Genomic DNA, 21,636 nt, shown 5'->3' with positions numbered 1-21,636 from the left:
GTGAGATATGCCGATATGATGCTGAGATTGGCCAAGAAAACGATTGTGATGAAAGACAAACTAAGGGAAGGCATGGAAATGCATGCCAGGTAAGCCAGTGGTCGCCGTGATATTACTCGATGGTGGACCTCTGGCGAAGCTCACAGTCGTCTAAGCGACAGTAGCGGTGGGGGCAGCGGCCGGGACGGGAGCAGCAGCGACAGGGGCAGCGGTAGCATCGCCGTTGACCTCAGCCTGTGTGCAGTCGCGGGAGATGTGACCGGTCTCGCCGCAGCGGTAGCAGGTCTTGCCGGCAGTGTTCAATGGGCCGCCGTTGGGAGCAGTGCAATCGCGGGAGATGTGGCCTGGTTTGGTCAGAAATGTAACTAGAAATGCGCTCAGTTTACTCACCAAGCTTGCCGCAGGCGTAGCACTTCATGGCTTGGGCCTGGCAGTCACGGGCAAAGTGATTGGGTCCACCGCACTTGTAGCAGGTGGCCGGGCGAGCGCCGCCAGCGAAGCCGCCACGGAAACCTCCTCCGTATCCGCCACGGGGAGCACCAGCGCCGCGACCCATTCCAGGGTTGGGGCAGTTGCGGGCAAGGTGACCGGCGATACCGCAGCTGTAGCAACGTCCGCTTGTGCCGGCTCCGCTCAGGCGCAAAGTCGGGCAGTCAGCCTGGACGTGTCCGAGACCCTGGCAGTGGTAGCACTGCTTGGCTGTTCCTTTGTCAGCCCTTCATTCTCTATATGTATAGCCCCCTGTGTTCTCGACATGCGCCAGGACTCGGGGTGACGTACTCTCGGTGGTGCGTGGGTGCGGGCATCCGTTGGACTCGTGGCCTGGCTGCTTGCCTGTGGAAAGATTAGTCCATAGTCGCAAATGATGTTTAGATGTAGTCTTACAGTTGTAGCAAAGCCTCTCAGACGAAGAGCAGACCTCTGCGCATTGTTGTTAGTCGCATCATCTTGTGGAATTTGCCTCATTGCTCGACGTCACGCGATGCAGACACCGCAGCCAGAGACGATGTTCGCGATGCATGTCCCGACCATGCGACTGCAGCGCGCGCGCCGAGCAGATGCGCGGATATCGCTTACCGGCGTAGTGGCCAACGTTTCCGCACTTGAAGCACGCACGACGGGATAGAGAAGACATGATGATGTTCCTCTGCGTATATCTGGGCAGCGTATAAGTATGTAGTCGGTGGTTGTGTGAGCAGCGAGGAGGAGTGGATCGCGGATGAGGGGCGGTTGTGTGGTGTGTTTGCTGCGACGTGTGCTCTGAACCTCTGGTTTGCTCGAGAGAATGCGCGCCGAACAGCAGGAGTGATAGGCGCACGTACCTGCTTCGTTTACTTCTTCAATTTCTTCACCTGCGTTCGCCAGTCAGTCGCAGATTTTTCGAGGGGCTGTTGTCGAGGGGTAAAGACTGCGGACGGAGCACGCGCCAGGGCGGAACCTCGCGCGCACCCTCGACACGGAGGAATCCTCGGCAGGCGCGACCTACTTTCTTTCAACTTTCCAGACCTTCTTCCCGCTGCAACACTTCTTCAACCTCCTGCCAGTGGTGTATGTGGTGAGAGAATGAGGGGATCGTGGAATGTTCGGGCAACGGGCAAAATGCATCTCCCATGACGGTGGTCCCTGCTCCGTGCGCTAGCGAAATGCGCAATCTGGTTCTTCCCGAGGTCGAAAGTGCGTCCCAAACGGCCCCCAATTGCATCATGCGACGTTTCAAACGACTGCAACCTTACCCTCTTCACCCTAGACAACTTCTGTCTCCTATCCTCGTGCAGCAAAGGCGCTTTCCTCATGCCGTCGGCCCCTGACCTATCTTTTCCAATTCCTCCGCTGCTGCCGCCAGCTCGTGAACTATGTCTCTGCCCCGCTTCATGACACCATGGCTGCAGTCGCATGTCTGGAGCTAGGACACAAAGTTAGCTTCTCCACAAGTCAGTTAGTAATCACCCTTTGGGAGGTCCAGATATGTCAGAGGCGCCGAAGAGGCAAGTGGCCGATATATTCATAAGTATTCGTGTCTATGTATTATTCAATGCCAACAGTACTGGAGCTTCTGTTGTAAGAGTGGGTGGCCATATTCCTTACTCTACTGTGTCGTTCCGAAGAGAAGGTCTCGGGGCGTTTGCACGTTGCATCGAGATTTGTAAGTCTTCTAGTCTTCAGACTCGATGACCGCAGGTGCCTTGATTGTCCTGCTCTTGAGGAAGTCAAGGCCTTCGCCACCCTGTTTTCGATTAGCATATAGTCTCATATCTCAAACAGCCTCGAGAACTTACGTAGGAGATCAATGGTGAAACTTCGACGTAGGAGTCGGAGTCCTCGCTAACGACAGTCGCACCGGCGGCTTGCACCCATTTCCTGCCCTGGGTCATGATATCCGCCTTGCTGGTATCTGGGTCGTCTTCACCAGTTCCGCGAGCGTTCTTCAAAGGCGAGAACTCGTCCTCACGCTTCACTTCCATGCAGGCAAACTTCTCCAGAGTCAGGAAGGGGAAGCAGTCAAAGACAAACTGCTCCAGCTTGATGCCGTTTGGCTTCTCTGGCTTGACTGTCTCTCCGGTCTCGGTGTTGACGAAAGGAATCTTCTTGCGGGCGACGTGGTGAGGCAGCTTCTTTGCCCACTCTGGGATGCTCTCGAGGAACTTGTATGAGTAGTAGTGGTTGACAATGTTGGCAGCACGGAACTTGAGCAGGCTGGAGTCCTTGGAGTCCTTGGCCTCTGCGTCCTCGGTAGAGATTTCCGAGTATTCGACAACATCTGGCTTGCCGTTCTTCTGCAGGATAAGGCCAACGGACTCCTTGGCGTTGCGCTTGCGGACGACCTTGGTAGCGATGTCAACGTTCTTTGAGGCGGAGAAACCGATGAAGACGGGGTCGGCGACCTTGACGAGGCAGTTGTCGACGCAGTATGCGTGGATGTGCTGAATGCCGCGCTTGCCCATGTCTTGCACAACGCCGGACTGGATGAGAGCTTGGTAGAGACCGCCGTTGCCATCGGGTGCGACAGCGACCTAGTCATTCTTAGTATGTTGTCCTGGTCTAACAGCACCCTGAATGAGAGCGGACGTACCTTTGACTTGCTCTCCAGCAGGATCTTGCCCTCGTTCGAGATGCATGGCAAGACACCCTGCTCGAAGATGACAACGTTCTCCTTCTTCAGGCCAAAGTAGTTGTGCTTCTCGAAGAAGTCGGCGGTAGGGCCGCGAGTAGGCCCGCTGGTCATGACGTACCACGGGATGGTTACGCTCTCCTTGTTGTGCTTCTTGGCGGCCAACATCTCGGCCTTCCTGATCCTCTCACCCTGCAGCTGGAACAGGCTCTTCTTGCTAGGAAGACCAATGTCGAAGCATCCCTTGGGCGCTGAGCTGCCCAGACGGGTGCCCTGGCCACCAGCCATGAGCACAACCGCGACCTTGTTCTCGGCGATCAGGTCCAGTCCGCTGTCGTACCACTTGTCGAGGTCCTCCTGGGAGGACGAGAGGACAGAGGATGTGGCATTCTCGGGAAGGGGCTCGAGCTTGTTCTCGCTGGCTTCGGTCTCGGCGGGGTGGAGGGCTCGCTCGGTGATTTCGTTGATGTAGTCGGGGCTGAAGTTGCTCAGCTGCTCGAAGAGGGTCGCCTTCTCGGCTGTGGAGAGCTTGTCGTAGAAGGCCTGATTGCGTCTGTCAGTAAAGATGCATGTGATGAGCACAAGTCTTGGGGCACGTCGCGGGGTTGAGCAAGCCATGCAGTGCTCACACAGTCCAGCGAGGTGCTCCCAGACTTGGAACACCAACGCCCGGGCTGCACTTACGAAAACCTGCTCTTGGCCGGCCTTCTGGTACTTAGCCTTGAGCTCGTTCAGCTGCTCCTCTGTTGGGTCCTTCGCCGGTGTGCCCTGGGGTGCGCCCCCAGTGATGTTGAGCTTCTCGAGCGCGCTGTTGACGGTATCCTTAATGGCGTCCATGGTGATGCGGGGTATTGGCGGGGTAATTCGTGCAATGCAGAAAGGTGTTGCAATTGATCTCGAAGGTGTATGCTTGATATATACACTGAATTCGTGGAAAGGTACAGTTTTGCTGGCTCACCGCGTCCTTATGAAGATTCGACTGCAGCATAGCACTGACGCCTCGTGTTGCCCCACTCGGCGTGCGTCCCTGCTGCACATGGGTGCGATCGAGCCTCCCGAGATCGTCAGCGCCCGCGTCACTAATTTTAGACCTGTTGTGTACCCTTCGTATTTCATGAGCTGCGACTACATCGTAAAGCTAGCAGTATGGCCAGTCGCTTAATGCCATTCGTAACTACACAATCCCAACCAGAAGCCTCTAGTTGAGCAAACAACGAGCAAAATATATGCCGCTTCAGCGCAATGCTTAACACCAGGCCATCCAAAAAGCAAGCCATATGCAACTCCCGCAACGCCATGACGTCGTGTAACCATCTTACTAATGTCCGTTGACCTCCGCCTTCTCAGGCTCAGCGGGCTTGAGGGCTTTCTGCGGCGCTGGGTTCAGTATGCGAGTGGCATCGATCAAGCCGGCGTTGGGGTTCAGCTTAAGACCAAAGCCTGGAAGGTCGAGGGTCTTGACGTCGAGATAGCCCTTGGTGGGAATTGGCTCATTGGTGAAGCTGCACAGTATTAGCACAACACTTTGCGCACGCGGAAGGGAAACTTACAGGTTGCCGAACACGGGCAACACAGACTTGCCATCCGGTGAGTTCGCGAGGTACTCTTGGAAAGGCGAGTTGGCCTGAGAAACGACGAAATGGTACGAGTATGGTCCACTAGCGTGAGGAACAACGGGGATATCGTAGGCAGCAGCCATGGCCGAGATCTTGATGAGTTCAGTCATACCGCCAACCCACATAACATCGGGTTGGAGAATGTCTAGGTTGCGGCCCTCGATGAGTTTCCTGAAGCCATATCGTGAGTACTCGTGTTCGCCAGTGGTGAACTTCATGCGGGGGTGAGCGCGCTTGATCTGCTCAAAGCCATCTGAGTCGTCGGGCGATAAGCACTCTTCCCACCAGTTCAAGTTGAGGTGTTCGGTGGCCTTGACCACTTCGATGGTGTAGGGTACGTTCAAGCTCATGTAGCAGTCGACCATGAGAGGAAAGTCTGGCCCCACGCTCTCGCGATGCTTGGTGAGGAATTCGACATTCTTCTTCAAGCCTTCGACACCCTCACCAGGGCCGTACGGGAGTGGTACTTTAGCGCCGAAAAAGCCCATTTCCTTTGCTGCCGCTGGCTCGGGACCAGTGCAGTAGAAGTTGAGCCTCTCCCGGGTTGCTCCACCAAGCATCTTGTATACGGGCTCGTTGCGAATGTGGCCAAGCAGATCCCAGATAGCAAGATCGATGACTGAGATGACGGCGACCGGAAGACCCTTGCGACCGTAGAACATGGACGCACGGTACATTTGCTCGAACATGTGGTTTGTGTCTCTGGGATCTAGCTTGCATCAGAATGAAGACTCGTAGCGTCGCACAACTAGATACTCACCTTGGCCTATTAAGAAGCGCTCAAAGTGCTCAGCGACTAGCCAGCACGCTGGCGGCCCGCCAAAGCCAGTAGCGAAACCCTTGGTGCCGTCACTGGCCTCGAGCTCTACACAGAAAGATCCCAGAACATTGATTCCCCAGCTAGTTCTTGACTTTCGGTACTGCTCATATCCGCTCATGGGAGTGGAGATCTTGCTGTCGATGAGCCAATGTCCGCCAGCGACATTATGGTAGTCTCCGCCGCTGCCGGGGCCCTGTGTTATGAATGTTCGCACGTGTTTGATGGTTGGGAACGAGCGCGCTGCGCCAGAATCTTCGGTGGAAGGCATGATCACGTTAGGGAGAGGAGTGTGGAATCGACAAAGCAGAAGACCACAGAGTATAGAGGAGGGGTAGATAAGTGCACGGAGGGTCAGAAATGATATTTAAACCGCGGGATAGCGGCGTGCCAGGCTTCGCGTCTGATCAAGAGGGTCCCTCGGTCCATCTCGCTGCGATTTGCGACGATTTGCGACGACTTGGGAAGAGCCATTGATACCTGGGCTAAGAAGTGGAGCGCGAACGCGTGAGTAGGCGTCGCTGTGAGGCGTTCGGCACCAAGGTCGGAATGTGGACAAGGCCGAAGCATGTGTTTTTGCTGACGAGTATTGTACCGAAAAGCCAGCGGCCCACTCGGTGCCACCAATCGAAGGATGCGGAGGGCGCGCTTGCCGGTCTATACGATTTACGATATCTGGGGTAGGGAACTAGAGCGTGCAGGCGGGGCTGCAAGAGTAGAACCCTCGGTGTAGCTCTTCCGAACCTGCACGCCCCCAATCGCATTCGCTTTCATCATCATGGACGCCAGCACAACCCACCAGCAGGCGGCAAGTCCAAACGGCACTGCGAAGCTCTCCAACCACTCTCCTGGCGATGCGCAAGACTGGAGTGGTGATGAACGCTCCAGCGACGAAGAAGCCCACGACAGAAGCCAAAGCGGCACGTCGAACAAGCGGAAGCGGCCGCTTTCTGTGAGTTGTGAGACATGCAGTAAGTGTGACACAACATGATGAGGCTGTTGAGGCTCACCATGCGTAGAGCAGCGAAAAGTCAAATGCGACAGAGGCGCGCCTGCCTGTTCCTGGTGCTTGAAGAACCACTCAGCATGCGTCAGTTGCGCCATCCACTGACATCACCCCCAATACTCAATCGCATCAGGTCTACCTTCCGCGCAAGAAGCCCGGCCTGCGCGCTGGCTATGGACGAGAGCTCGAGTCGAGACTTGGTAAGTCGCGCATCCTCACCACCCTGTTCTGGAGTAGCCGAGGTCTGGATAAGCAGACTGAAGTTTGCCGTTATCGCTGGCAAACTTCGCGCGCCCACAGTCACGACAGTGCCTAGGTGGGACTTGGTGGAGGTCACGACTGTCGCGCAGCTTGACTAAGCGGGCGCTCCTTCTGTCCGCCAGCCAGAGACCCTACAGGGCAATCGCGACCACAGCTGACAATCGTCCCTTCCTCAGACAAGCTCGAAGCGCTCCTCGTCCAGCAGCAGTCGCAAATCAATCATCTCTCCAGCACCCAAGTCGCCACGTCCGGCCCGTCACCGCAAGAGGTAGCCGCGTTCCGAAGCCCGCCCGTCATCCAAACCCCCCATATACCGCGTCCCGAAACGGCCCTCTTCATCCAGAAGCCCACGTTCCCTTCGCAGAGCGCAATACAGAACCAGTATGGCAACGGCGTCACGGACAATAGACCCACCCCCTCGGTCACGGGGAATGGCTACCAGTCCGAGGATGTGAGCATGAGCGGTGGCTTGTCCAGAGATGGCTACACACCATACAATGAGCAATACCAGCCGGCCATATCGAGGACTCTCGGCCACGCGGATGCCGACTTCCCACCGTATGACCTCCTGTATGGCCTCGTCGATCTTTTCTTCAAGCACATCAACACCTGGTGCCCCATCCTCCACCGCCAGAGCACGCTGAACTCGCTTTTCGGAGACGCGACACTAGAAGAGGCGGATCGAATCATACTACACGCAGTCGTCGCAACGACTGTCAAGTTCTCTACCGACCAGCGCTTGACTGCCGAGAAGCGCACGCGCTACCACAAGAACTCCAAAGAGAAGGTCCTGCTGTATGGCATCGAGAACAGCTCTGTAAAGTCGTTGCAGGCGCTTGTGATCCTCGCTCTGGACGTTGTTGGTTGTTCCAATGGCCCTCCCGGCTGGAACCTTCTGGCTCTTATTACGCGCTCAGTCGTCCAGCTAGGTCTGTCGGTCGAAAGCTACTCACCGAGCGTCGCTCCACAATTTGCGTCAATATACACCTTGCGCGCCATGACGCTACCTGAGCCCAAGGACTGGATCGAAGAAGAGAGCCGACGCCGCCTTTTCTGGATGATTTACGTCCTAGACCGGTATGCGACCGTTGCCACGGCTTTCGAATTCGCTCTCGACGAAAAGGAGATCGACCGTCGGTTGCCGTGTCGCGACGACATGTATGCGCGAAACGTGCCCGTCGAGACGCGATGGTTCCACACTTCGACAAGATCTGACTACAGCATGAACAGACCAGAAAACTTAGGCTCCTTCTCATACTACGTCGAAGTCCTAGGGATTCTCACACGCATCCACAAATTTCTCAAGAAGCCTGTAGACATTACATCCTTGTCCGACGTCGAGACCTGGCAAAGCGAGTATCGTGAGCTTGACAATGCCATCGAGCAATGGAAGTACAATCTTCCTCAAGAATTTGGCAACTCTGCGAGATTGTTTGCAAAGCCGGGTATGGGACAGAATTTGGACAGTGGTTTGGTGATGCTCCATGCGGCCTTCCACACGTAAGTTTGTCTTCCCTTTGCCTTCAGGAAGAAACTAACTCTGGCAGCACTGTGATTCGTCTTCACTCATCCGCGGCCTACCCTACCCATCGTTCACCCATATTCACACCGTCCTTCAGCGCTAGCCAGCGATGTCTCAGTGCTGTTGAGAATATCACAGCCCTTTGTGCTACCGTACGCGACAACGGTTTGCTGAGCAAACTTGGCCCGCCCTTCGCATTCTCGCTCTGGGTAGCCGCACGTGTTCTCTTGGTCCACGGATCCACCATCGATCACCGAGTCGATCAATCCATCAACCTCCTGGTCAGCACTCTCCAGGACATGGGTCAGTACTGGGAAGTAGGCACACGCTATGCAAGCCTTCTTTCACGCGTACTTTCCGAATATCAAGAGAGTCAGGACACCCCCGCTGGTGCGAATGGTGAACGCGTGACACCTTCAACCGTCAAGATCCTCGCCGACATGCGACGATGTGCATTCGATCTCGACTTCCTCATATCCCGTCAACCTAAGCTCAGCAACAAGCAAAATCTGAAGATACCATCGGTGACTCCAGCTCGAACACCTGCAGCTAATGAGCTAGAGTATCTCGATGTGTTCGACTTCTTCAACATGCCTCGACTCCCTGTGTCGATAGACGGAGCCATGAGCTACCCTGCGCCTGACGGCAACATACAATTACCTGACGGCGGGTTTGGAAACGAGTCGAATATTACCAACTATATGGTTGATGCGAGCTCAGATTGGTTCATGAAGCAGTCGGCATAATACTTCTTTTTGTGTCTTGGGTGCACGGAAAATGGACTGTAAAAGTTGGTTGATCTTTCGCTATATAATATTGCGTTTTGGACCCTGTTCATAGTCTTGTCCATACAATCTCTTCTTAATTTGAATGATACCCTATTTCATCTCTAACAGACTTGGCTATCTCATCACCAGTGATCCATGCATGCAATGAGTCCAAGCAGTCGATGTTCAGGTCCGTACCTGGGCGTGGCTTGTGTTGTACGCTTGTCCGGAACCGCTCATTCCGATCGGAACGCCATCGGTGCGTTATCTGCGTCCTGGCTCGGCCTCTGTAATCGACACTTGACAACACTTCTCACTGATCAAGCAATACTGTCGTTCGATTCGTCGTGATCTACGCGACTGCTTACGTGCTCTATTAAGCTTGCGTCGATTTGGCTTTTGTACAATACCGTGTAGAGAACTATCGCCGTTTACCGTCGGAATAGGCTGGTGAGGCTCGGGATAGCATACAAGGTATGGGTGAATCTTACTCCGCTGCACGGAACGTACAAGAACTCCGCCGAACCAAACATACAAGAAAGATGAGTCATTGACATTCATATAGCTCTGTGTAATCCTTGAGCATTTGATACCCAGACTAAATTCATCGAAGAACTCGCATTTCGGTCTGACCATCGTCAAAGCATCTCGTCATCATCACCACCCTCAAACATCTCGCATATCGAAGCTATCTATTGTCACCCAACCACCCATCATGGCTTCCCAAAAAGACCAACAACACATCGTCATCCTCGGCGCCGGTGTGATCGGTCTAACAACCTCACTCGCCCTATCCCACACCTACCCCACCGCCAAGATAACCGTAGTAGCAAAGCACTTCCCCGGAGACCGCTCGATAGAATACACATCTCCATGGGCGGGCGCCAACTGGTCTTCTATGGCCCACGACAATGGTCTGCTGGAGAAATACGACGAGGTCACCTTCCACCGTTTCGGTGAGCTCATCGACGGGAAAAGCGTGTTTGGTTGTCAGACCCTGAAGGCTGGTGAGACGGAAGGCGTCGATGGGGTAAATGGAGGAGGGAATGAAGCGGGGCTGGGGAGAATGGGTATGCGGGCTGCGTTCGACGAGCCGATTGAAGAGGCGGGTGTTTTGACTGAAGAGACCGGTAAGGTGTGGTACGATCAGTTAGTAGGCGGGTTGAGGCAGTTGGATGGTAGTGAGCTGCCCAAGGGAGCGAACTTTGGGTTCGAGTTCCCAAGTACGTTCAGGATCAACACGCAAGTGTATCTGCAGTGGTACGTATTCCTGATCCTCATTCCCAGGATGCAAAGTCCTAGCTTCAGTGCCATTGATACTTCGCAAGACTGATATTGTACCAGGCTCCAAGCTCAAGCCCTGTGCAAAGGCATCACTCTCGTACGCCGACACTATCCTTCTGTCTCAGAAGTCTTAATGGACCACCCATCCACCACCCTCCTGGTAAACTGCACCGGTCTCGGCTCCCTCAAATTCTCCGACATCAAGGACACGAATCTGTACCCAACACGTGGTCAAACACTACTGGTCGCTGAACCCAAAACGCCAATCACCAGAATGTATGAAATGGAACGAGTCAAGTACGACAATGCCATCCTACTTGCCTTCCTCCGCCCCAGACCCGACTATTTTCCGTGTATCCAGTTTGACTAACGAACCAAACTAGGTCTTTCCGCTCTCCGAAGCGCATCGATCCCACGACAACCTACGTCTTCCCGCGTCCGTTGGGCGGCGGCGTGATTCTAGGTGGCAGTCGACAGGACAACGACTGGAGTGAAGAGTGGGATGAGGAACTTGGTCAGGATATCATGAAGCGGTGCTGTGAGTTGTGTCCTGAGTTGGGGAAGCCGGAGGATCTGCAGGTTATTGGGCGGAATGTGGGCTTGAGGCGTAAGTATCGTCGTGAAAGTCATTTCATGGGGGCTGGCTGACAGTGTCTAGCCTCGCGCAAGGGCGGCCCAAGGATTGAGACGGAAATGGGCAGGTGGAAGGTCCCGGTTGTGCATTGCTATGGACATGCTGGGGCGGGATATCAGTCTTCGTGGTGAGTACATTGAAGCTCGTCTGTGTCGACAGTACAATACTAATGTTTCTCGCAGGGGCACCGCCGAGCGCGTCCTTGAGCTCGTTCAGAAGACGCTGACGCCCAGCTCGAAGCTATGATCGCTACACCAGATACTCTTAGTTGATCCAAATCAGCTTTGACTTCACTCAGCCAACTATCATTCCAACTCCACTCATGCCTATTTCGCCATCTTCTCTTCTTTCCTCCCCTCATCCCTACTATTCCACTCCCGATCAAAAACCTGCAAACTCCTCTGTGCAGTAGGCACGACATCCAACGCCTTCACACAAACCCTATCCTTCTGACCTAGCATGAACGCAGCCGCCTCCGCAACATCTGGCGCAACAAGAGGCTCGAAGCCCGACATGAAAGTGTCGTAGCTCTGCTTTTCGTATCCAACACTGCATGTCTTGTTAGCTCGGAACTCCATCGCTGCGCTGAAATAATGAAGAAGGGAATGAAGCCATACCGTTGTTCGTGGAAGTTTGTTGCTACAACACCGGGCCGTAACGCGAGAATTTTGATATCAGTACCCACCAACTCCGTTCTCAGCACGTTTGTGAAAGCCTCCTGGCACGCCTTGCTAGCATGGTAGACAGCCTCGCCTGGGAAAGGTGGTACTTCTAATCCCGTGGTGCTGGTCACGTTCAGAATCGTTCCCTTGCCACGCTCCTTCATCTTTCCCTCGTTCAAAACCGTATAAGCAGCGAACATGTACCCATTGATGTTGGTGCTCGTCATTGTGATGATGTCTTGGATCTTGAGGTCAGGGAAGCGTGACGGCGCACCTATAGCCAAACCGGCGTTGTTGATTAGAACATCGATGTGGGAGACTAGCTGGACGACAATTGAGACGGCGGTGCTGAGTGATGTGTGGTCTTGTACGTCGACGACTGATGTGAAGACCTTCAAGTCTTTGTGTTCTTTCTTGAGTTCGTCGGAGAGGGCGTTTAGCTTATCGCCTGAGCGTGCAAAGAGGATGAGCGTTGCGCTTTCAGCGGCTAGTCGGCGCGCAATAGCTGCGCCGATGCCCATCGATGCCCCTGTGATGAGGACAGTTTGGTCTTTGAGTGACATGGTAAGGGATAGCAGTATGAGGATGAGATGGATGGATGAATTGAGATAACAGTTCACTTGATGTGAACCCTCGGGACAGTTTTGTTACGACTGACCGTGAGAAGACGATGAGAATGACAATGATTACACAGGGAGTACATGTGCGGAGGATGAACATGCTAGTAGGCTTTCGGTGGAGCAAGAATGACGTCATCAGCATCGCATTTGTCATCTACGAATGGTGTCCGATGTGTATAACACGTTGCATTGGGTGTGTAGTAAATATAGTTCATAAGGGTATCTCTGTAAACAATCATTCTGATAGCATCAGTCATGTAACAAATCAAAGGTCTCAGGCGTTGACTTACAATTCGTATCTGGCATTACCATCGCAGCGCGAGTCCGTATCTTGTGATGCGCGCAACTTCCAGTCGCTTATGCTTATGAGCTTTAGACTTGAAATAGTCGAGGCATATCGAAGAGTGTTGTTGGCTGTTCGATCGAAATCATCAACCATCCCACCTCTGCGCCTCTTTGTTGTAGCCGATGAGCTTGAGGTCGATGTTAAGGGTCTTGAGCATCATGTCCATCGTGAACGACTGCTTCAACATTAGTATAACGACTTGCATGTACACATCCGTGCACTCACATCATCGTCTGCTCCCTTAAACGTCTCCTTCTCCTCCTCTCCTTTGTCCCTCTCCGAATCCATCTCGGCGTAGCGATCATACGCTTCTTCAGAGACCTCACCACTCTCTTTCGCCTCCTCCATCTTCTCACGTTCCGCCTCCATCTCTTCTTTATCCCATTGCATCTGCCGTTCCTTGGATTCTTTTTCACGTTCCTTCCATGCGCCTACCCCGCCCATTCTGTTAACCCTGTCTCTAGTGCTACCAAACAGCTCTTCCGCCGCCGCACGACTTGCTGTACGCCATTTGTCGACCAGTACGACCAGGTCGTCATCCTTTGTAGACGTTGCCAGGGTCTGAGCTTGTGTAAGCATCTGGATCTCATTGCGGATTTGCATGATCTCGCGTGCGACCGAGGGTTTCGACGGTGCCTTCTTCGACGCGACACGTGACGGGGTAGATAGGTTCGGACGTGAGACGAGAGGTTTCGAGACACGTGGTGTCACCTTAGACGTTGCTGGCGTTTTGGGGGGTTGCATAGAGGCGGTACAGGTGGCCGCTTGCTGTGCGCCATTGCCTGCAGGGGCGGTACTTCTAGCAGGAGCGATGGTTGTCCTAGGTGTATCAAGCGCAGGAGTGTGGACCTCAGGCGGATCTGAGGATGGCGGGTCGTCGCCTATGCTGGGCTTCAACGGTGTGCGGAACGGCGATTTGAACGGCTTCTGGAGCGTTTTCGTGGCTTCGTTCAGCCGGCGACGTTTCGCTTGCGGGGTCGACATCTTCGCGGGTGTTTGGGCATTGGTGTGGGTGGTCAATTCTCGAAGTGGGGGGGGTGGTGAGTGTCTTGAGACTGGCGATGTCATCTGTCGCTTCTGATTGCGGATGGTCTGACGCGTCGCGCTAGAGCCTCGTCATCACGTGTCCATCAGGGTGTCTTTTCTAGGAACTGACGACCAGCAACTCTATCAAATCAGGTAGGTACGCAACTCATACGCGTTTTATGATAGACTCAATTTTTGGGACGAACGAACGTTGTATTGTGATAAGCACCATGATCTAAGCATATACATAGCACAGCGGCCCCGAGGTAGTAGAGAAGAACTCCTTGCTCGCGATGTGGTTCTGACCTGGCGGTGCCACCACATCCAACTCCTGCTGATCTGTCGGTTTACCTTTGGGACTGTTGGGTATCGACCAATGGGTGCCGCCTTCGTACATGCTTGTGCGAGACTTGACCTCCTTCTCTTGATACATGGCCCACATCCACCAGTGCCTGTCCAGCTGACCATGATGCAACCAGAAGGCTGGCTCCGCAGGGCTCACATAGACATCGCCTCCAGGATCACCCCAGATAGAGAAGTGACCGCCAATGTGCAACGCTGAAAGGCTGTTCGTCGCGTTGGTCTGGAGTGTGTCCTGGAAGGTACCAATGGCCTTATTGGTGGTGATATGGAATAGAAGATCTTGAGGCCGGAGGTAGCGCTCGGTGAAGAAGTTGCTTACGTCGCGACGGTGGCAACGTGGATTGTCACCATAGCCATCGGCGCGTGGGTTTGGTGGGATGTTGAGTTTAGGGTCCATGGTGGGCGCGAGGGGACCAAGACGAATGGTCAAATTGGTGAAAGGACCTTTACTGATACAGCCTCCTCCGGGTCCACCAGGAAGCGTCTCACCCGGCCATAGACTCATGCCTGCATGCGGTCCGATTGGATCACCATTCCCACCCATGCTCCATTCGTCGCCGTTGAAGATGGGGCTGTTAACGAGATCGGTGTACTTGGCCCAGTCCCAGTAGGGTCTGTGATGAGTAGGCGAGGTTAGTGTATGCTTTACACAAGATCTAAAGAAGAATACTCACTGGTAGCCTTTGTAGCCACATTCCGTGCGAAGCGCTGTTTCGTAAGCCCATATGTAGTAACGGTGCCAGTGCATGAAGTTTGCGGTGGCGTGAACCGTCGGTGTCATGTTCATATGCACCACAACAAAGTCTTCATAGCGAGACTTTGCTCCAGGATATTGACCAGCAGGAAGTTTGGAGGGCGCCTTGAGCATGCAATTGACGGCCGTGGTGTATGCTTTCCGTTCCTCTTTCGTGAGGTCGCCGCTATCGTGTGTTAGCATCATGACCGTGGCAGTGCCCAAATTTACTTACAACTCTTTGCGTACAGCAACAGTGTCCTTGTTACATGTCGCAGGCCTCGTCAGACCGTCTGACAGCGTCCCATCCAGTACCTTGTATGCATTTGCGAGAGCTTGCTTCTGGACGCCGTCGAGGGTAAGCGTGTCTTGCCTCTGAGTAAAAGGAGATGCTGAAGCGCTAGAGAACAGAGACAGAGATGCCACAAGGGCCTTGACAACCGCAATGCCTGCCATCGATTGATTTCTGGCGATTCAGCTAAGTGCGGATCTCAATGCTTTTATGTCGAGCACCATGATCAGCCTCCTTCTCCAATGCAGGCCAACATCAACCGTGCCATACTACTGCATGTGCTGGGTCATTTATTTAGAGGGTTGCCCGACGTGGGGCGAAGTTCTACAAAGCTCTGCTGTAATGAACACCCTTGGCATGCAACACACGTACCGACGAAATACTGCTGTGCAAGGGTGTTCCAATATCATGACTATCTCAACGAACAGCCATTCCTGTTCATGGGGTCTGCAGCATGCCATTCATGGTGGCCACGAGTGGTCACAGAGTCCATACTTTTGATGTCCAAGACCTGAGCTGCATCTGACCGCGTTGATGAGCGGCAGTCAACTGGAAGCGGTCAGCATCCTTGTATGCAATGTAAGGCGCCTGGTCAGGACTGTGAAATCAACTCCGATTTACTTTGAGATCGAGCTTTCCCCGTAATAAGCTCTAAAGGTTGTTTCTGTTGTGCGATGGCGAAGACCCTCGTGATACCTCGTCTCTTAGGTTGAAAGTGTCGAAAGCTACAAACAGGTTCAGACCAAGCGCCCGAAGCTCTTGATGTTCGTGGTCAGCGTACAAGTATGTGCCATTGGCAACAGGAAGATCGTCGTTGCCGTTATTCATCCCTTGCAAGCCAGATAGTCCCAACCGGACAATATGGCGTATGTAATACCGGCTATGATACCCCTGGTGTTCGGTAGGATTCTGCCGGGCGCAAGGTGTGTTTGCCAAGCTTGTACATGTTTCGATGAAACTGTAGGACATCAACATTGATTACTACTCAGTACACCTGAGGTGGTGGTATTCGTCAGCTGCGCCACGTAATTCTGCATCGAGGCATTCGCAAGGAGATGCGCGATACCTCATATAATGCACAGCGCGGCAGACTCTCCGGTAGTGTTCGCGTGTATGGAGGCGCATGGCGCTTGCTGAAAATGCATGCCGACGGAGGCTTCCATCAACTTCGCGCCATGCGTAAGAAGCCGGCCATTTATCTTCTCGTGAAAACTGGTGATGCTTAAGTAGATCAGCTTGGGAGAGCTTCGGCGACGTCCTTGGCGTCCAATTCGATTGATTGAAGGATCAGGATCCCTGGCGGTGCGTCGCCTTCGAACGAAAAGCACATCGAAGTAGATGGTAGATGGGGCGTATGCTTACAACCGGACGGAACACGGCATATGCCGAGGCCTGTCCTTGCTAGATTCAGATACTGTTGAACAAGTGTGGCGTGCGCTGTTGGATCGGGCTGCTAGCAAACCTAAGCAGAGCGGCGGAGCGGCGGAGCGTATTGAAATGGGATGAGATGAAGATTGATTGAATACTAAAAGTGGGCGGCGAAGCCGCCCCTATATGCCAGCCACTAAGGTAGCTAGGAACTAGCCACCTAAATATTTAAATTCTAATACTCCCTCTTAGAATTTAACAATTCTGTGCTACTATTAAGGCTAGGCAGCCTTATTAAACTCTCTAAACTTTATAGAAAAAAGAGAGAAGAGTACTATCTATTACTCTAAGTTTAGCTAGAACTTCTCTATTTCTCTAGCCTAAGAGCTGCTCTAAAGCGCTTAAAGGCGACTTGCTATAAAAGCTTTGTAAGCCTATTAGCTACCTAATTAGCTATTAAAATATACTCTAGCGCAATTGTACTAGCCTCTTAAACTTCTCTAGTATAGTGCTATTAAATATTAATGTACTTAGATCTAGCGTAGTTGTTAGAGTTACTAGCTAGCGCAATTGCGCTTTAGTTGTCTGCCTTAATAGAGGTTGCTAGTAAATTTAGCTTTATAATTTAAAATTTAGCTAGTAGTTCTCTTAGCTAGATAGCTTTCTTAGTAGCTTAGGTCTAACCTATGTACTTAGCTTTGTATAATAAGAGGGCGATAGTGTACTAGCGTTTTAAGCTCTAGCTAATAGCTACGCTTTCTAAATTAAATGTATAGCTAGAGGTAGAGCGCTACTTTTCTAGATTACTCCTCTAATTAGCGTCTGTGTAGCCTTAGAGAGCCTATAATTTACTCTTATAGACTAGAACTAGCTTGTTAGTACTTTTAAGGTACTGCTAAAGGTGCTTTATAGTAGCGTAATAATTCTCTACTAAGTTAGCTATATAGTAGCTAAGACAGCTTATAGTAAAGGTAATGTTAGGTCTTGTACCTAGTATTAGGTATATAAGAGATTCTATAGCCTTCTAGTAGCGTTTAATATTAGGCTTTAGAGTCTAAAAGCCTTCTAGTCTAGGCCTAAGGTAGCCTTCTATAGAGGTGCTGTTAGAGCTGTACTTAGCTATACTAAAGTTATCTAAAATCTTAGCTAAATAGCTAGCCTATAATAGTCTAAGAGTTCTGTTAGAGTAGTTATAGATAATCTCTATGCCTAGGTAGAAGTAGCATTTACCTAGGTTGCTTATTTTAAATCTAGCTAAAAGAGTAGTCTTAAGTACTAAGATTTTATCTAAGCTTACTCTAGTAATAAGAAGGTTATTAACGTAGATAGCTATAAACAGAAGGCCTTTAGCGAAGATTTCTAGGTCTAAGGTAGTAGAAAAGAAGCCTTGCTCTTTTATAAAATTAGTAAGAGTGTTATACTAGATTCTTAGGCTCTGTTTTAGTCTATATAGAGCTTTACGTAGGTAATAGAGCTTCTCTTTACTACTTTTAAGCTTATAGAGAGGTTTAATAAATATCTTAGTGTTAATATCTTTATAGAGAAAGGCTGTCTTAACGTTTATTTAGTAAATCTCTAGGTTTATAGTAGTAGTAATAGCGAATAGTACCTTATAGCTTATAGGCTTTACTACTAATGTAAATATTTTGTAGTAGTTAATGCCTTTTTACTACTTAAAGCTTCTTACTACTTAGTAGGTCTTATAGCGCAAGACTTTGCCTTAGAGGCCTTTCTTAATCTTAAATACCTACTTGCTGCCTAAGGCATGCTAGGTTACTTTAGGTACTATATTCTAAGTCTTATTAGCTTCTAGTAATGTAATTTTATTATTAATAGCTGCTAACTAGAAGAGCTAGTGTAGGCTCTAGCAGGCTTTCTTATAGGTTTAGAGCTTACTATTCTTAATAGCTATAAGAGCAATACTATATTATTAGCCTAAGCAAGTTTTAGCTAGCTCTAGAAGCTGTAGTTTAGAGTAACGTTCTAGAGTGTTAGTAGAGATAATGTAATCTAGTTTACTACTATTACTAGCTAGAGGTGTTAATAGTAGTGTTAACTATGCTAAATTCTAGAGCTTTTTAGGCGTTGTAAATTTAAGATTCTGTAGGTTACTAGGTAGTATAGTAACTTCTCTAGCTTCTAAAGCTAGGCTAATAGGTAGTATAGTAGAAACTTCTCTAGCTTCTAAAGCTAGGCTACTAGATAGTGTAGTAAGTTTCTTTTGTAAATTAGTGTTAATTTTAGGTAGTTTAAAGAATAGATCTTTGCTATTATGCTCTCCTCTTTAAGGTGCCTAAAATTACTTCTATAATTACTAAGAGGTATTCTCTCTTTTTCTCTTCTAGCTAGCCTAGAAGTTTGCAGCGCATAGTCTATTTTCTAGGTAGACTAGGTTATATATAGTTGTTACTACTCTATCTTCTCTAAGAATATAGTACACTAAGGCCTCTTTATAGCTAAGTAAGCAGCATAGAACGCCTTTATTCTTACTAATCTTGTTTCTTAGGCTAGTTCTGTAGCTTAGGCACTAGCTACCTAGAAAGCAAAGGTAGGTAATATTAGAGACTATGCTAAACTAGGCCTAGTAGAGCGTTATATTTAGGTAAATATAGAGAGTTAGTGTTCTTAAGTACGCTACTAATCTAATTAGGTTAGGCTAGAATTTTATATTTAGGCTGCTATTAATTAGTATAGCATAAAGGCGTTCTTCTAGAATTTAATTTATAACCTTAGCTATGCTATTAGACTAGTGCTAATTAGTTACTATAAATTTAGCTATAATTCTCTTATCTTATAAAAAGGCTAGCATTTTATTACTAGTAAATTTGCTAGCCTTATTAAGGCGAATTTAGCGGTAGTGCTTCTTAAAGGTCTTCTAGCGCTTTAAGTAGCGCTTAATAGCTATTAAGGCCTTACTATAGGTAACTATTAGCGTTGCTATAGTAAATCTAGTAGTATTATCTATAATAGTAAGCTAATAACGCTTACTATAGCGCCTAGATAGTAATAGGCTAATAGCATCTATATAAATAAAGTCTAGCAGGTACTTACTGCGCTTTAAGAGCCTGTTATATAGTGTTTAGGTAAATTTTGCTTTTATATAGGTATTACAGACACAGGCTAGTAGAAATAGTCTTATTCTAGTAACTATCTTCTAAACCTTTTCTAAACTATCTTACCTAAGATAAGCTAGCCTTCTGTGCTATAGCTCTAGTTAATCTTAACTTAGTAAATAGGTAGCTATCGCTATAGGCTGTGCCTAAAGGTAGAAGAAATACAGTCTATGCACTTAGTTATAGTACGCTATAAGGCTCTTTAGCGTTAATATACTAATACTATTTAGTGTAAAATTTATAATAGCGCTATGCTTCTATAACTAGAAAACTAAGACTAAGTTGTAGCTAGTAGTAGAGGAGTAAAGAGTATTAGAGAGGCGTAGCCTCTTTAGCTCTTTATTAACGCAGATAATAAGTTAAATTATACTAACTATTATAGATTGTTAGCTAGCTTCTCTAAAGCCTACTATTAGTAGTCTAGTGTATAGCTAAAGGCTTTTAGGTAGAAAAGTAGAGCGTTTAGAGAAAATGTGCCTACTATAACTAGTATCTAGAGCCTAATTATTTAGTAAGGCGTAAGGCTTTTAGCTTGCTATAAAGCTAAAACTACTTTTTTTAAAATTAGAGAGCAGCTGCTAGTAAGCTAGGCTACCTACTATTAGCGCTTAGGTAGTCTAAGTCTTTACCTTCTTAGCTAACTAGGCTTTGCCTACGTTACTACGCTTTTAGATTTTACGTAGGTAAGAGAACTTCTTATAGTAGTTATTTACCTTATACTCTTAGTGTTTATAGAAGAAGTATAAGCCTTTTCTCTTGTATTAGCTTAGAATTTAGGCTATTAGAGTAAAATTCTTAGGTTATAGGTAGCTTTTTAGCCTCTATTTAAATTGCTCTACTACTTAGACTACTTCTTTAAATAAAATAGTAGCTATTTTAACTAAATTGTTAGCCTTTTACTTAGTAATTAAGCTATAGGTTTAGTAGAAGGTTATAAGAAAAGTAGCGTAGTTGTTGTTAAGACTACTAAGAAAGTAGTCTATAAAGAAGAGCTTAGTAATCTTAACGCTTATATTAAGAGCTTTAAGTTTAGATTTTGCTTTACGTAAGCGCTTAGTAAAGTCTAAGATAGTTTTCTTATAGGTATTAAGAGTAATACTCTTGTATTTCTAGTATAGATTTTAGAATACAGCGCTACCTATAGGTTAAAAGTATACTCTAAGAAGTTTAAAAGCTGCTGCTACTCTTATTACTATCTATTTCTCTTCCCTCTCTTCTAGAACTATCTTAGCGTTAGTACTATAGCGAGAAAGAATTGTCTAGATAGCTTTATTCTAGTTTTGCTTCTAAGTCTTGTAGTAAGTAGCCTTCTTCTTTGCGCTCTTGCCTTTAACTTCTTATAGCTTAATAGTATTAGGCTAACTTATAAGGTATCTAGTAAAGCTAGAAAAGTCTAAGAACTTAGTTATTTAGCGCTTCTATTATAGCTAATTGTTAGGTTCTTCTAGTAGCTTAATCTACTAAACCTTAGTAAGGCTTGTTATTTCTATAGTGTTGTTTTTGCAGTAGAGAGAGTAATTCTAAATCTAATAGTGCTGTGTGTTTAGTCTTTGCCTAGCAAATAATAGCTTCTCTTATCTAATATTTAATCTTGTTCTCTACTTGCTATTAGTATGTAGAGATCTTAGAGTTAAGAGAGTTGTAGTAGGCTTGTTTGCCTTTAAGAATTAAAGAGCTAGGTGTATAGATTAAAGAAGTAATAGCTTTAAGGCTAAAAAGGTTGTAAGAGCTAGCTTAACTAAGCTAACTTTTAGTAGTAAGAGAGCTAGAGTAGCTTAAATTAGTTTTAAGGCTTAAGAGAGCGTATAAGAAGTTGTTAGTATTAAAAGAAGTTAATTTAATATTAGCTATAAGGTATTAAAAATAGCGTATATTAAGGTATCTTTAGCGCGTTAAAGGCTGTAGTAGGTAAGGTTAAAGTAAATATTATAGTAATAATAGGTTTATATTACTTATAAGGTCTTACTTATACTAGTAGTATTAGTAGTAGTAGCTAGTATGTATTGTCTCTCTCTTTAGTAGTAGAACTTAAAATAAGAGAGCTAGAAAGTATAGGCTATATTTAAAACAAAGCGCTGCGCTTATTAGCCTGCTAGT

General features: G+C 48.8%; 8 protein-coding genes across 8 annotated transcripts; 2 read left to right on the top strand and 6 right to left on the bottom strand.

Moving 5' to 3' along the window:
• Nucleotides 1-150: 150 nt before the first annotated feature.
• J4E88_004435 (uncharacterized protein) lies at nt 151-556 on the bottom strand (the record flags this gene model as incomplete). Its single annotated transcript, XM_049398080.1, has 2 exons — nt 151-344; nt 391-556. The coding sequence occupies 2 exons, from the start codon at nt 554-556 to the stop codon at nt 151-153; spliced, it is 360 nt and encodes a 119-aa protein (XP_049256525.1).
• A 1,596-nt stretch (nt 557-2,152) lies between these two features.
• J4E88_004434 (uncharacterized protein) lies at nt 2,153-3,946 on the bottom strand (the record flags this gene model as incomplete). The annotated part of the gene is made up of 4 exons (XM_049398079.1): nt 2,153-2,224; nt 2,277-3,011; nt 3,071-3,652; nt 3,794-3,946. 4 exons carry the CDS (start codon nt 3,944-3,946, stop codon nt 2,153-2,155), a joined length of 1,542 nt encoding a protein of 513 aa, XP_049256524.1.
• Nucleotides 3,947-4,427: 481 nt separating this feature from the next.
• On the bottom strand, nt 4,428-5,813 carry J4E88_004433 (uncharacterized protein; the record flags this gene model as incomplete). The annotated part of the gene is made up of 3 exons (XM_049398078.1): nt 4,428-4,611; nt 4,660-5,434; nt 5,486-5,813. The coding sequence occupies 3 exons, from the start codon at nt 5,811-5,813 to the stop codon at nt 4,428-4,430; spliced, it is 1,287 nt and encodes a 428-aa protein (XP_049256523.1).
• Nucleotides 5,814-6,320: 507 nt separating this feature from the next.
• Nucleotides 6,321-9,077, top strand: J4E88_004432 (uncharacterized protein; the record flags this gene model as incomplete). Its single annotated transcript, XM_049398077.1, has 5 exons — nt 6,321-6,513; nt 6,562-6,632; nt 6,682-6,748; nt 6,986-8,309; nt 8,357-9,077. The coding sequence occupies 5 exons, from the start codon at nt 6,321-6,323 to the stop codon at nt 9,075-9,077; spliced, it is 2,376 nt and encodes a 791-aa protein (XP_049256522.1).
• Nucleotides 9,078-9,813: 736 nt separating this feature from the next.
• On the top strand, nt 9,814-11,262 carry J4E88_004431 (uncharacterized protein; the record flags this gene model as incomplete). Its single annotated transcript, XM_049398076.1, has 5 exons — nt 9,814-10,358; nt 10,443-10,679; nt 10,766-10,989; nt 11,041-11,143; nt 11,199-11,262. The coding sequence occupies 5 exons, from the start codon at nt 9,814-9,816 to the stop codon at nt 11,260-11,262; spliced, it is 1,173 nt and encodes a 390-aa protein (XP_049256521.1).
• Nucleotides 11,263-11,342: 80 nt separating this feature from the next.
• On the bottom strand, nt 11,343-12,241 carry J4E88_004430 (uncharacterized protein; the record flags this gene model as incomplete). The annotated part of the gene is made up of 2 exons (XM_049398075.1): nt 11,343-11,565; nt 11,634-12,241. 2 exons carry the CDS (start codon nt 12,239-12,241, stop codon nt 11,343-11,345), a joined length of 831 nt encoding a protein of 276 aa, XP_049256520.1.
• Nucleotides 12,242-12,729: 488 nt separating this feature from the next.
• On the bottom strand, nt 12,730-13,628 carry J4E88_004429 (uncharacterized protein; the record flags this gene model as incomplete). The annotated part of the gene is made up of 2 exons (XM_049398074.1): nt 12,730-12,819; nt 12,870-13,628. 2 exons carry the CDS (start codon nt 13,626-13,628, stop codon nt 12,730-12,732), a joined length of 849 nt encoding a protein of 282 aa, XP_049256519.1.
• A 277-nt stretch (nt 13,629-13,905) lies between these two features.
• On the bottom strand, nt 13,906-15,222 carry J4E88_004428 (uncharacterized protein; the record flags this gene model as incomplete). Its single annotated transcript, XM_049398073.1, has 3 exons — nt 13,906-14,647; nt 14,708-14,953; nt 15,002-15,222. 3 exons carry the CDS (start codon nt 15,220-15,222, stop codon nt 13,906-13,908), a joined length of 1,209 nt encoding a protein of 402 aa, XP_049256518.1.
• Between the last annotated feature and the right edge of the window lie 6,414 nt (nt 15,223-21,636).

Source organism: Alternaria novae-zelandiae (genome assembly GCF_023758075.1).
Source record: "Alternaria novae-zelandiae strain BMP 2774 chromosome Unknown scaffold_7, whole genome shotgun sequence".
NCBI classification, from domain to species: domain Eukaryota; kingdom Fungi; phylum Ascomycota; class Dothideomycetes; order Pleosporales; family Pleosporaceae; genus Alternaria; species Alternaria novae-zelandiae.
Note: the sequence above shows the minus strand (reverse complement) of the source record. Positions and strands in the feature narration are given on the sequence as shown.